This window comes from Symphodus melops (genome assembly GCF_947650265.1).
Source record: "Symphodus melops genome assembly, chromosome: 12".
NCBI lineage: Eukaryota > Metazoa > Chordata > Actinopteri > Labriformes > Labridae > Symphodus > Symphodus melops.
The window spans coordinates 7,525,825-7,540,646 of NC_136702.1; the positions used below are offsets into that span (position 1 = coordinate 7,525,825).

A 14,822-nucleotide genomic window follows, 5' to 3' on the forward strand; every position below is an offset into this window, starting at 1 on the left:
AGAAAGAAAAGGACTTTAATGCTGTGTGTGAATAAATCCTTCTCAGTGACGACTGATCAATCTCAATCTGCCGTTCTGCTGATGTGTGGTATGACTAAAGCTCCAGACAAACTTAATACTGTTTGTGGACCTTGAGTTGGGATTGTTTTTGTCAAGGTCTGAAACAATGCACCATTAGTGGTGCTGCAACATCTTGTAAAATAACAGCAAAATGCAATGCCTGCCTTAACATTCAGGAAAGTACCTCGTAGTGTAATTACTGGTTTTGATAGAGGGAAAACTCTTGGAGGTATTTGTGTGACACTGGATAGTTTTAGATTTTCCCCCCTTGATATCGCACGATCACTGTTTTTGTGTTTGCACACTTACGCGTCCGTGCGTTGCCTCTTCTCGTCTCCCGTTGCCAGGTTGTGACACTCCCTCACCAAGACGTTGAGAGCACCAGTTTTGTAGCTGTAGCTGATCTTCAGCAGGATCTCGCCGCTCACCCTGGCGTTGCCATAGTCACCAGATTCACTGTACATGCTCAACATGCTGTTTATGCTACTCTGTATTGCACACATAGAGATAATGAGAAGGGGAGAAGGTCAATGGAAGAGTTGAAGAGGGAAGGAAAGGAAATGACAGCAACAACATGAAGTAAAAAAGCAAGAATGAGAAGAGGGAAGCAAGCTTCTAAGATATCACATTTGCTGATGAAATAGGGTAGAAATAAAACATCTTGAAGTCTGCAGCAATACATGGTAATGTTAAGGGTAAGGTGAATGCTATGTGAAATAACACATCGCTGTGCTTGCATGTATACTTGTAAACTTAAAGATTTTAATGGACTGCTGTACGCATAGTGCAGGGGAGATGTTGATGGAACTTTATTACACATGTAAAATACAGCACTGCGCATAGTGATAGTTGCATGTATGTATAAAGGATTCAAAACAAGTAGAAACATTTACTTTTAAAAATCTACACTTCGACACAAACAGAATCATGCGCATGACACAGAATTGCCATTTGAATAATGATCGAAAATATTGGTCTTATCTGTTACTAGAGAAAAAAGTAATCATGACAGGATGGAATTTAAACTATTCTCTTAAAGTCGCTTCCTAAAGCTTCCTAGGCAGAGTTGATTGACAGATTTTGGAGGTTACTGACTGTAAAAGGATGTGGTGTCTCCAATGAGGCCTCCTTTTGTACTTTCTCTCATGTGTTTTTCTTTCCATGTGAGTTTCCTTCTCTTGTGTCTGTGTGTTTGTTTGGTGCTATATTTTTCATCTCATTAGCACTTCTGATGTTTTGGACGAAGTGCAAAGTAAACAATTGGACACTATAAATAAATCAACCTCATTTTTATTTTATTAATTAGCCTCTTTCTTATCCATGTTCTCATTTCCTGTAACAGGAGTAAAATGAGATGGTCTAAATATGACTATTGCTGTTCAATAATAACAAGTAATAAAAAAAACTAAAGTAAATACAGTGAGGTGACATAAAAGGTAGGTATTGGATAACAGTAGGAGTGGTTCTCTTATCAAAAGAATAAACAGAAGAAACAAATAAAGGATAAGACAGACTATATGAGATAAAGAGTGAAAGCTACCGCTCATGCAGTCTAATCATTATTACCCAAGTTGCCCAGCACCCAAATTTAACGACTTCTCCATAGTGAAAGAATTGAACTGTGTTTGTGTGCATCTCCTGCACTTTAGATCTAAAAAACAACAAACAGGTGCTCATACTCTTCAAACCGTGTACCTGCAAAACCAATTTCCTGAACAAAGACACGACTCACGAGAACCACAGTAGGTATTCTTGATCTGCAACATGTCTTGGAAAGCAGGCAGATCTAAGTGTCAAAGCTTTGGAGAGAATAAAACTGGTGTAACACCCTGATCATTTGATCATGTCTGGAGAAATCTGGGAGAAAGAGGCCTGAATTGAGCCACACACTGTGCTTCGTCTACTGGAAAGTCTACTTCATTTATTCCCTACAGGGAGCTGAAGTGATAAATGACCAGTTTAAATCAAGTAGCGTAGTCTTACAGGAAACAAATGAAGCTTGCATCACATTTTAAAAGAAGCATGAGCACATATACACACTGAACATGCAGGGATTTGAAGGAAAACTCAAATACATTATTCAGTGTTGTATGTAGTATTTGCACTGTGGTGGTTCGCTGCACCCTTAACAGTTCTATAATGTAGAGGTGGACACTAATTCATGCAGACATCTGGAGGAGTCTTACAGTCTCAGCATCCGAGTCGGGGACATTGAGGTGTCCCCACCTTCTGTCTGAGCCGGGAGTGGAAGACTAGCAGCCGGTTCAATACAGAGTCAGAGAGATAAACAGGGGAAAGAAAGACAGAAAGAGAGATCTGAGCTCTTTGATGTGTTAGTGATAGAAGCAGACCCCGAGCACAGACCCCTGAAGCCCCAGAGGAGGAGCTGCAGGAAGCCCCGTCTAACAGCAGCACAGCCAGAAACCACATTATACATGGTTACCATGGTGATTATCAGATGAAACCACAGAGATTACAACTCATCTGGAATCGGTGAAATCAACATGGACACACACAAGCACACACTCAAACGCTCGCATGCACACATGCATACACGCGCGCGCACACACACACACACACACACACACACACACACACACACACACACACACACACACACACACACACACACACACACACACACACACACACACACACACACACACACTTCAACAGAACCAGTGCAAGAAGATTATCTCTACCTAATCGTTACCATGTTTTTCCGGTAAATAATTAATTTTCAACCTTAATTCAAGCCTCTCTTTTTGTTGAATTGAAGGAATGAAAGTGGCCAAAAATACTGCAAACATTTATTAATAATAATTGTTCTGTAGAGGAGAAAGGGTTGAAAAGTCTCAGATACTGTTGGGATGGATTGTGTTAAACATTCATGTCCACCTCAGATGAACTGCACTTACTTTGGAGATCCTTTAAAGCACTAGTGTTAGAGATCTGTCTGCAGTATGGGATTCGAGATGAAGTAAAGTAGGTTTTTCTTGCTGCACAATCATTTGACGTTAAATGTTTTTGTTATCTTATGTTATGTTATGTTAACTCTTTATTTCAACCTAGTGACGGGTCTCACCCAAAGAGGAAGTCAAGGTAGCAGAGCCCACTTTTTTGGACTGGAATTGGGCCAGTCCAAAAAATAATAATGATTCATTCTAGGACTGAATTAAAAAAAATAATATGCCGTAGATTTTTTTTTCTATTTTCATTTTAAAAAGGGGATCTAGAAATGACACCAATGAATAATAGAACTAATACTACTTCAGCTGTGATTTCATTATCCACCAAAGCCCTCCATGAAGTGAATCATGTCGTTAGAGGCAGAGAATATTAGAGCTCCATTCAATAAGATACTTAAATCTCAGCATAATGTCCCATATCACCTTCTTTCACTTTCATACATACAGACAACTGCAGCTCAGTGATAGGTGTTATACATTAATAAGATGAATTGATAAATGTCAGACAGGCAGGACGTCTGTCTCATCTGTTTATCTATGCAGTTCTCAAATTACACACAGAGACACACAGAGAGACAACAATGAACACAGCGTGAGTCAGGAAATACGCCAATTATATGTCAGGTCAATAACTGGATTGTACGCCAGACTCTGCTCTATGCAGTTGGTTGAAAGGGTGTGTAGTATTCAAAATTGCATTAAGATGTGTGATAATGTCATTGAGTGGTCCATTTGATAATGAATACATCTGTTGGAGGGCTGTGTTTGCCACTATACCAAGCACTTGATAATGGTGTGGTTATTGTGTGGTTTATGTAAATAACATAACAAAGAAAACAGTCTAGATGTAATTTTGCTGTTATTTGGCCTCATTGATTGATTACTATCGCAGCTTCTAATATTCTTGTTGCTTTTTTTTTTTTTTAAAGATTAATCTTTGGCATTTTTGCCTTTATTACAGAGGGAGGAAAGTGGACAGAGGCGAGGGGAGAGAGACACGCGGGAGAGGAGCCACGGGCCGGACGTGAGCCGGTGCTGCCTGCGTGAGGATTATAGCCTCGATACATGGGAACGCACGCACTGGATAAACAAATGAGACATACTACTAACGTGTTGTTCTGTTACATCGGTTAATTGACTTGAAAAAAGCTATAAAAACGACTTACAGCGGGCAGAACAATCCAACACTTAACCTACTTCTTTATACACATCATAGTAAAACGTTCATTACCATACTACGAGTCAAGTTAGTTCATGTAAATGCAGCAAGCTTCCTAAGTGTGCAGTGGAGGCTGTTCGTGACACCAGCTGTCTCCCACAATGTTTACACAGTCAACAGTGAACATACACACCTGACTCAAGCATCAGGTGACGATGTACATACAGTGAGCATGTTCATGTTTGTACTGTTCGTGAGCATACACGACTTCCCAGAAGCTGCACTCATGTTATTGTGTTTGCAATAGCATTAAGATGGGTGTTACCAATGACATGTCGATGCTGGGGCGTTGTTTGGCAGACTTCCCATGGGCTGACATGAGAGCATCAATGTCTTCCTCTGCATCGTCATCAGTAAAGTCCTGCAGATGACAACATTCAGATTTAATCAAAAGAGGAGATGGCGTCTGGGAAGCGGGCCAAAGCATCTTTGTATTTTCAGTTTCCCCACACAAGTTCTCTGTGGGCAGATACAGCGAGTTTCCATAAATTTAATAAGATAAGTCCGGACAGAATGTGATTTTTTATTATTCATTTTTAATGTGCCAAAACTCACTAAGTCAGTGGGTTAACAATAAACTTGTGAGCATGAATGGATAAAAAAAAGAGTCCTGTTTGAGCTCGAGTCCCTTTGTTTTTGTGGAGCAGTTAGAAAAAAAGAAAGAAAATACACTGAGTAATCATAGAGACAAAGCAGCCCTATGCAGACCGTCAGATCCTCCACCTGTTTTCAGCCTACAGCCGTTTAGATGCTTGTGATGTTCTTTGAAGTGAGCTCTAAAGAGAAATTAACATTCAGCCCCACGCCTGATGCATCACGTTAACTTCATCAGCCCACAGATGAACTCCATTCAGATGTACAGTACAGTACATGGAGTTGCTTAGCAGGGACATGGACTAAAACCTCAGACAAGCTGTATGAATTTCAAGCTAAATGCTTGGTGTTTCCAAGTGTTGCAAAAATCTAACAAGTTATCAAGTTATCACTCTTACTGTTTCGGTGAGACCAGGGATTGAATGCCTTCTGAGATTAAGGACGTCATCACTGGGTTCAGATCCGGGAGCTGACAGGTCCATCTCTGAACGACTAAGATCTGCAGGAAGGGAAGGTGGGGGAAAAAAATTTAGTTTTAAAAATGCTGTGCTGTTTGAAGGGAGTCAGGGACCTCAACACAAAAACTGAGGAGTGGAAGCATAACATAACCGTATCATCATATTATCTGGTTTAATTCGAGAGGGTTCAAACAAAAAAGAACCACAGCGCACAGCAACAGGGATGTCATTTTCAGACATGACTACTCACAAGAGGAAGACTACAGGTTTGTCCTTTACAAGGTACTTAACAGTGTCAGCATGAGAGCAGATGAGAGTTTTCAGCAAGACCATGGTTCAACTGTCTAACATCATCTTTGAAAGGATACTACTGCCGCCGACACATCTTGAAAATGTGACTCAGATATAGAAATGTGGACCTAAAGCAATTATTGCAAAGTGGGTTGGAGCGGAGGTACCTGATGACACCGAAGCCTTGGACACAGAAATGGTTGGGGCGCCTGAAGTTTTCCTGTAGTACGCAGCCGCTTTTTTCTCAGGTGTGCTGTCACTGGAGTGTAAACTGGCCACACTCTCTGCTCCATCGGGCTGTGTGCAAACAAAAATTCACACACCAAAGCTACTTAAACAATACAAATAAATGAATAACGATACTCTTTCCAAGTGTGTTATTCTGATTTTTGTGTTTTGTGAATGAGTTGCTGACCCTGACCCTCCGGTTGTCGTTGGAAGTTTGGGATCTGTCTGCAAGCTGGGAGCGCAGGTTGTTGGGGACCGTGGGCAATCCTGAGGACTCCAAGGCCAACGCAGCGCCCCTGATAACCAGAACAAAACTAGCTGAACAAAGTTGCAAAGTCTTGCATTGTTTTTTCACCTCCTAAAATCCTTTGCCTGGATATATGAGATTTAAGCCTCCAACATGCTCCTCATTCTATGTGATTGAGATTTTTTCTCTATTGCAAATTTTATCTTATTTGAATTTTACTTAATGCATGTTTTTTCAGTCATTAAAAAAAGAACAACAACTTGAAGCCTGTTATCGTGTTTTTTTAAAAACATTTTGAAATATCCAAGTTTTAACACAGCTAACATAATGCCTGTGAAGTACGCTACGTTTTCTTATCATCGCTGAGCTAATTAGACACTAATACAAGACCTCAACAGTGCTTCGAACGGTTATCAATCTAGTCACCTATTTGTATGTAGAGTCGAAGTTGTGCGAATGCTGAGAAGACTCTGAGCATCTCCGTCTGACAGGGATTTGGGACTTGGACTGTCCACTCCATTCTCTGGCTTTAAGGTTGATCGGGCGACTTTTTTAACCATCTTTTTTCTACATACACACAAACAAACACACACACACATTACATTGTGTACACTTAAGTCAACAGTTTAAAACCCACCGAGAAAATGCACCATAGTTAGAGAGGGAAGCCCTTTTTATTATGTTAGTGCAATTATATGATTAGCCATTTGACATAGCCGTTTGTCACTTTCATGTAAACTGTTGGTCAGTTTGTCACCAACTTTTCTCTCACTGAAATACCTCCACGTGGAGTTCTGACAACACAGATGTAGATGCAGTGAAAACAAAATCTTCTCGCTCTCTGATTGGTTCAATATAATCAATTTAAGTGCAAAATGTTGGAGACAGTTTTTGAAGTTGTACAGGGTTTCTATGTTGATAGAAATCATAATATGAAGCCTCAGGGTGTTCTGTAGCCACCCTGATGGTGTATATTAAAGTATCCTAATTTCTTTATGTAATTAGTACTTTTTTTCTAAATGGCTCCTCTGAGTGAATCACTGGGATGCCTTCAGGAAGCAATAGAGTGAATTGACATGAGCAGTGATGTTAGCCAGCACAATCCAATTACTGCTTTACCAAATGCATTTTCAATAGATTTATGGTGCCTGACAAATCTGATGAGCCTCCACCTGACCTTTTTAATGCCATGCACTGAACTCAAGTCTTAAACCAATGACGTTTTCTTTCAAACGTGGCTTGAAATGATTTCATGTTTCATGTGTTTCTTGATGTATCCTTTTGGATTGATCGAGCAGCTTCGTATACTCTACTTACCCTTTCCTGAGAACTCCTGTTCTGTTGGATTTAGGAGTGTCAGCTCTCTCTGATTCTGATGTTGCTGACAGGTTTTCGGTCGACTTTTTTACTGAAACTTGTGATTAAAGAAAACAAAAGAACCCATTAATACTCCAAACGCAACTAGTTTGGTTTTATATAACAGCTTAACAGAGTGTAGCTCACTAATAGGGCTGCTAATGATTGTGTGTTTGATCACATCGCTGCACGGCACTTCCTGCTCAAAGCGCTTGGACCGCTCCTCGAGGAACCATTCTCCTGTTACCACCTTCAGCTCCCTGCAACAACAATGTTCACATATTACTGGGGACTCAATGTTACAACATGAGTTTATCGTGTTTTTTCTCCTAGACTGCTGTGTCTGATTGTGTTTCTTTGTAGGATTTGTTTTCTTTACTTTACCAGTGGGCCACACATGTGGGTGATGGTGCAAGACTTTCTATGACAAAAACGTCTGGCTTCCTTCACTTAAAACAGAAACTATCTTTTGGCCACAGTGAGTTTATGTAGACTAGGGTGGAGGAGTACTTTGAATGTATGCTATTATTGTTTTTCCTGGAGATAATCAGCATCTTAAATCCAATATGAATACCAAATGTTTTCTTGAACTTAAACAAAGCTGGGCAAACAAGTTTGCTCCATTAAGCATAACTGTAACCAGCATGCTTAAAAAGACCCTTAAGAAGTTGAATTCAAAATAGTACAGTGCTTCTTCTAGTTTTCGGTTCAACCTCTGCTGTCCTTGATATAAAATCCTCTGGAGTCTGGAGAGTTCACTTATGTTTTGTTGGATTTACGTTTATTATTCAGGTAAGTCATCTAAATTAAGATCACAGTTTTGAAACCCCTCAGCTCCACCAAAGACAAACAGGGACATATGTGGTGTCATAAACCCTCTAATCTAAAACATATGGATTCCATTCGAGCTTTGGTCCCTTGCTGTCATCACACTTACGAGATCTTTGCACAGACGCTGCATTTCCAATTCCGAGATTGTGGAGCTTTAACACGGCACTCGTTGCAAACGCGCAACTGACACTCCTCGCAGAGATCTCCACGGTCAAAAATCAGACCCAAGTTCTTCAGGCAGCGAGCGCACTGCCGCTCCCCCAGCTCTTGCGGTCGACACGAGCCTTTCCTTTTGATCTCCAGCAGCTCATTCTTTAGCTTCCTATAGGACAGAAAAAGAATACATTAAAGGATGAGAAGAAAATTCAAACCAGAGAAACACACATTTAAATGGTGGTGCTGAAGTCCTCACCGTATCCTCTTCTCCTCTCGTTTCCTCAGTTTCTCATCCTTCTGCAGCACCTTCAGGATCATCTCTCTTTCATGTTCCAGCAGAAAGGAGAGGTTCAGATCCTCCCCAATCTCCTCCATTGGTCCCTCAGTCTAAACTTAGCAAACAAAATTACTTTCTTAAGTAATGCTTTGTTAGTAGTTAGATGGATGTTCTTTTAGCTCTGCTCTGTCTGAACTTACCGAGGTCCTTCCAGCGTTCCCTTCTCTGAGCTTCTTTTTTCTGGGGGCTGCAGACAATAAGGACCTGACTCAGGAAACCTGCATGGGGCCAAGCAGACACAAGGGAAAGGAATATTTAGAGATGGCTGCCACGAAAAAGAAACTATGCTTATCTTTTGCCAGTGTAAGAAGCATTTATTAAAATATGAATATGTTTTTTTGGGGGCTTTACAAGAGGCGGCACTAATAATTGGAAGACATTTGACAGCTCTGCAACGGCTTAACGACCTCCCAATTAGGCTGCAAGGCTGACATTCAGAGAACGCCGTCCACATTTCTCAGCTTCTATTAGCAAAGCACTACCTCTCCTCTCTTCCATACTTGTACTAATTATCTGGACACCTGCATGCCAGTGCACACAGACAGATAACATTTATTTAGCAAGTGTTTTTGTTCACAGAGTGAATTCCTAGGGGCATGGCAATGTCAGTCTGTCAGGCCAACACTAATTCAAACAATATATTCTTTGCTGATGAAGTGTCCAGATGATGAAGCTAATTGGAGTTACCATGACTTTGTATAGCCATGAAGATGACAGTTCTGTATTTAAGTGAAACACCGAGGACAACTATTGTCTATAATTAGTCACAGATTTTTATGCCCCTTCATAGCTTTTGACTGTAGGAGATAGGGATTTAACTATTTGAGCTCGGCTGCCTTGATTATGAGAACTAGTCGAAAGGGTCAGTGTGAAGCAGTGAAAATGTCACTTTTTGCTGTGTTATTTAAATGTTAAGTGGCTCTGATATCTCCTGATGCCACTGCTGCTCAGAGAAAACAGTTTAAAATGCTATGAAGCACACACACACAAAACACAAACACTGCTGAACATGTACACACCTACAGTGTAGGTCGCTGGGTCACCTTGCGTCCCTGGTTAGCTAGAAGTCTAAAACTTCACCAGGGTGGTTTTGACATGATTTGAGGGTGATTTCAATATGGGCCAAGGAGGCATCTTAAAAATGTCCCGTTTGCCATCTATCCCCTGTTTGTGAATGTGAAGTGACACCTGAATGCCTGCTTAGATAAGTGCACAAACACACTGTCAGTGAGCTGATGTGTAAAAAAACTGATTTGCACAGAAATAGGGTTTTCATTCAAACCCAATCCCAAAGATCAGAAACTGAGAAAAGAAATCTGCCAGTGCTCACGGAAATGAGGTTGGGAAATGAGAATTGAGTGAAGTGGAAGAATCTGCATAAGGCCACACCAGCCTCCTTCAGTGCTTTTTTCATCACCGTGTCTTTCATCCTCACCCTTTCTTCTCTCGCCTCTTTCCTTCACTTTACATGAATTAGCACTAATGAACCGGCAGACAGCTCCTCAGCTTCATTTGCAACACAAAGCACATCATGGATTTTGGCATATTAAGATGAACTGCAGCAGTAAGTTATGTTGTTTTTAAAGCCTGATCAATTAATTAACTAGCCGATAATATCTGCCGATATAAGCTAATAAAGCAAATATCGGTATCGGCTAATTTTTATGTCCACTACACAACCATTTTATAAGATTGTCCAAATGGCATTTTATTTGAGTATCACTGTATTACACTAGAAGTTCTCTTTCTGGCTGTCACCAGCAAAGTATGCTATATGGAATACAACAAGCATTATCACCCTCCAGAGTGTCAAGCTGTGATGCACGTTCATGCACAGTTTCTGTCCAGTATGTTGTCTTTTCTGCAAGTGTTTGATATCTCCATTAATTTCAAAACATCTCTTCAAATCAAAGACAGATTTAAGAGGGGAATCGGACGATATATCAGATTTTTTTTCTTCCTAAAATAGATTCCCACATCGGTCCCAAAAAAATCCCACATCGGTAGGCCCTAGATGTTTTATAGATACCTTTACATTTAAACTATTCCGACTACTTCATATATACTTGGTTAACCAAGTTTTTATGACTTCACAACAAAAGGGAAGAGCCATTTTGGCACTGTGACTCATTCAGTTAAATGCTAACATTAGTGACCTTAATTGCTCACATTGACAGCTCGCATTAACAATGTTCACGACCATATTTCATCAATGTTCGCAAGACAATGCTATTAAAATTGCCCTTCAGTATTAACAAACCCCATTCAAACACATTCACACAGTACTGTACATAGTAAGGAGCTATGTTTTTCCTTGACATGTGGACTGCAGTACGATGAGATGCCAATATTCCGATACATACTCTGCCATTCCTATTTTTTAACTCAAACTGAAACATCTACCCTGCGAACATTGACACAGAGCTACAGTCCAAGTGATCAACCTAACTATTTCTGCAAAAAAAAAAAAAAAAAATTCAGATTACATAATTTACATAAGCAAAACTACATATCTGTTGGGCAGTGGGCCCATCAGAGAATAAACCTTCATAGAGGCAAATAAGGTGGTGAACAAACACTATTTCTGCAACATTTAGACAACTCAACTATCCTATCTTAATAAAAGTGAGAGATCTGGACTTAGGTACTCAAGACTTTATTCATTTTAAGTAAGTGCATGACATACTATTAAATGTATTGAAACAAAAAGTCAGGTTACAGCATTACATTCAATTCTGGCAGACTGGGACATCTGACAAATGATTGGTCAAAAGTGAAACTAACATTTTTCATGCCTAAATAACATTACAGTTCTTCATATGAGAGCATATGAGAGAGTTTAAACTGTGCTGTAGCAGGTCGGGCGTGATGTCCTCACAAAACCCTCCCTGAGTACACACAGCGCACATTCCCACTCACGCTCGCTCTATCCTGAGCAAACAGAGAGAGGAGACGGTTAAACTTTGACTCCTGAGCTGAGGAAATGCACCCACTTCTCATCCTTGCTTTATTAACATAGCTCGAGGGACAGCACGGTGACTCACTACTTTTTCAGCACAGTGTGGGGAAGGTTTTCATCCCTTCCACCATTCAAAATTCATGCTGTTTAAACTAATAATGTATCATTCATCCCAGAGTCCATCCTCTGCCGGGGACATCTGATCACTAATCCACTTTGTGGTCCAGTTTGTGTTTTGTAACTCTGTGGCATTTAGTACCAGTCGATGCAGTGTTTGCTGCAGGTGGTCTGGCTCACAGACAGCACAATCAATCGTTCAATTAAAGACCACAGGTGTGCTGGGAGCAGCGGGGCTGCAGTTGGCAGAAAAAAACAAGAAGACATGGATGACTAATGATCATGTGATGAACATAAAATACAGTCATTACTGAATATGTCGCTTGTACAGAAATACTGATCAAAATATGACTTTTAAAGAAACCAAGGTCACACGGTGCCTTCTCTGATTAAAACTTTAAAAAGTGTGAAAGGCTAGAAAACGCTGAAGTATTCTACAAATACCTTTGTCAGACATAGTGGATGAGGCACAATTTAAAAAAACTTTAATGCCCTTACTGCTGACAAATCTACAAGTAGGCTTTTGTCCCATTAAGCTTGTATTTCTTTGTTATAGACTTCAATTGCTGTTGTGTGAAAAAACACCCCATCGAGCCACACTGCTGCGCCTTCATCGCAACAAACATGCCCAATCTAGTTAAACAGAATCACTTTTCCACTATCCTGCTATGTAAATACATTATAGATTAGATTTTAATTAATTTAATTGAATAACAATCCAGAACATTAAACTGATCTGCAGCAAGAGTTCAGAGCTATTGCTAATTTCCAACTGTTGTACCCAGTTGGGCCTTTGAGGGTACAGTGTTTAAAAGTAAAATGTTAAGTAACACTTCACTACATATGAGAAAATAATTAACTACCACAATATAACAATACGTGCATGATCTTAAAAATGTTCTCCGTATAACCTGAATTAGAGATGTTGCTGGCTAAACCTAAATTAAAAATATTATTACTAGAACACATATATATAAAATAACTTTATTAACTGTGTAATAATTTTTAAGGCAATTGCATAGCTAACTCTTCTTAGCATCTCAACGTGAGTTTATAAAGTTTGCTTCAGTGGTCCTCCTCAGGTGTTTATATGCATCTCTATTTAATTAGGCTGATAGGTGAAGGTAAGCAGGATGGCCGTTAGTTTTAAAGAGTCTTGGTGAATGGCATTTGTAATTCTGAGGCTGTTAAATTAAACATTATGTTAGAATTATTCTTTCTCTTCTCTGAAATGACAGAAAAATAACATCTGTCATTAACTACAAACAGCCCCTCAGAGTTAATGAACATCGAATGATACGTCCCAATATAAAGAGATTATCGCCCAGTCCTCCATACTAATGCATTTACCCCAGACATCCCCTTCTCCTTCAACACTTTGCACTCTGGCTCGGCTCATATTTCTCCCTCCTGTTCACTCTTCACTTCTTCAATGCAGAATGATCTTCGCAGCAGGACATCAGTGTCTCATGTTAAAGTGGGATGAACCAGGTCAGGAGAACATTAGATGATGTGTGATGTGATTTTACAGAAATGTGGGTCAAACCCGATCCCTTTTCAAATGGAAAATTCATCAGCTTCGACTTTTGCTGTCGCTTGTTATTTCAGAGCAGGTGAGGCCAGATATTTCACTCGAGAAAGCTTTTTTTTCTCCTTAAAGATAGAGAAAAAGAATCCGCTAGCAGCTAATTGACCTTGTGTCAGCATATTCTCCGCCTCCCTGGGAGGCTGTTGTTCTTCCATACAATTTCCCCATGGCGCTGCATTTCTAGCATGAACACCACCGCACAATATTGAAAGATGTATGGTGTGAAGAGTTGTGAATCATAAATTAATTATATTGATTTTTTGTTCCAGGTAACAGGCATATGCAGCCATCTGTTACCCCTTAATCCTGTCTAGATGTCTTGTTATATGTATAAGGGCTCAGCTCTTTCTTTTAACAGTTTAACCCTTTACTCTCCCCTCTGTGGTTATACACAGGATGCTGTATGTTCCCCTGCTGAATCATTAATGTGATAGTGATGGCAGAGAAAGTAATAATGATGGGCAGAGAGTGTCTCTGGTGAGTCCACATTTACTCCCAGTGTGGAACACAAAGCTCAATAATGACTTCTCACATGCTCAAAATTAGAGATGGTAAAAAAATAAATAAATCAAGAATCGTTTTTTAATCAAAAATCGACTCTGCATCAAATCGTTACCCTAAGAATTGAAACGTGAGACACCCAGAGATTTCCAGACCTACTTACAATATCTCCGCTTTGATATCTTCTGATTTAACAAGCAGGAATTTTCAGGAATAGCTCACTAGATTGTGATGATCTCCTATATGGGGTAATTAAAGCATGCTGATAATCTTAGATGTCCAATATATCCATTAAAAGACCAATTACATCATGATTACAGTCTAAAACCTTTGTAAATCAATGCAGTAAATACAAGAGCCAACATGATTTGTTCCTTTGCAGGTTATAGAATAGTCCCTTACAAAAGCAGTTTAATTAGTGTTTGCGTAAACTACAGAGCCCACTTCTTAAAAGAACCACTGAGCCTTCAGCAGAAGTGACGAAGCTCCATAATGGATGCTGTTGGATTGTTTGTTAAAAAACAGCTGTGCATCTCTGTGTGTGTGTAATCTACTTCCTGAGATAGGATGTGAACCTGTGTTCACAGCCAGGTGAAATCAATAGGAAGTCATGGTCTTTACAGGCAGCTCAAGATGAAATCTCGCTTGCAGGAGGAGACCAGAGAGGCTTCTGGGAGAAGGCTGGGGGTGTGTTTAAGGCGAGGATAAGACGGCACAGTCAATGACACATGACGTGTTTGTCCGAGTGGAAAGCACCTCTGCCTGAGTGTACTGATTTATTAAGTGGTGCCTTCTCTATTTCCCTCTCTTCTTTGTTTTTTTCTTGTGCTTGGTCAATCTCTAACAAACCAATATATATATATATATATAGTGTATATACACACACGACACCTCCGGGCAGATAACCCATC

At 40.0% G+C, this 14,822-nt stretch overlaps 1 protein-coding gene across 5 annotated transcripts in view; it reads right to left on the reverse strand.

Annotated features, from left to right (window-relative positions):
• sytl5 (synaptotagmin-like 5) overlaps positions 1-14,822 on the reverse strand; it is a 31,300-nt gene that overhangs the window by 6,800 nt on the left and 9,678 nt on the right. For 2 of the 5 annotated variants that reach the window (XM_079356929.1, XM_079356930.1), the window contains 12 exons: positions 8,887-8,964; positions 8,666-8,796; positions 8,360-8,575; positions 7,570-7,682; positions 7,384-7,480; positions 6,493-6,633; positions 6,007-6,115; positions 5,759-5,888; positions 5,241-5,341; positions 4,514-4,609; positions 2,247-2,312; positions 370-548 (listed from right to left, as the gene is read on the reverse strand). In XM_079356929.1, the coding sequence (XP_079213055.1) occupies positions 370-548; positions 2,247-2,312; positions 4,514-4,609; positions 5,241-5,341; positions 5,759-5,888; positions 6,007-6,115; positions 6,493-6,633; positions 7,384-7,480; positions 7,570-7,682; positions 8,360-8,575; positions 8,666-8,784 (1,367 nt within the window). In that variant the 5' untranslated portion in view covers positions 8,785-8,796; positions 8,887-8,964. Of the gene's footprint in view, positions 1-369; positions 549-2,246; positions 2,313-4,513; positions 4,610-5,240; positions 5,342-5,758; positions 5,889-6,006; positions 6,116-6,492; positions 6,634-7,383; positions 7,481-7,569; positions 7,683-8,359; positions 8,576-8,665; positions 8,802-8,886; positions 8,965-14,822 lie in introns of all 5 variants that reach the window. The other 3 variants (XM_079356932.1, XM_079356931.1, XM_079356933.1) reach the window with 3 other exon arrangements.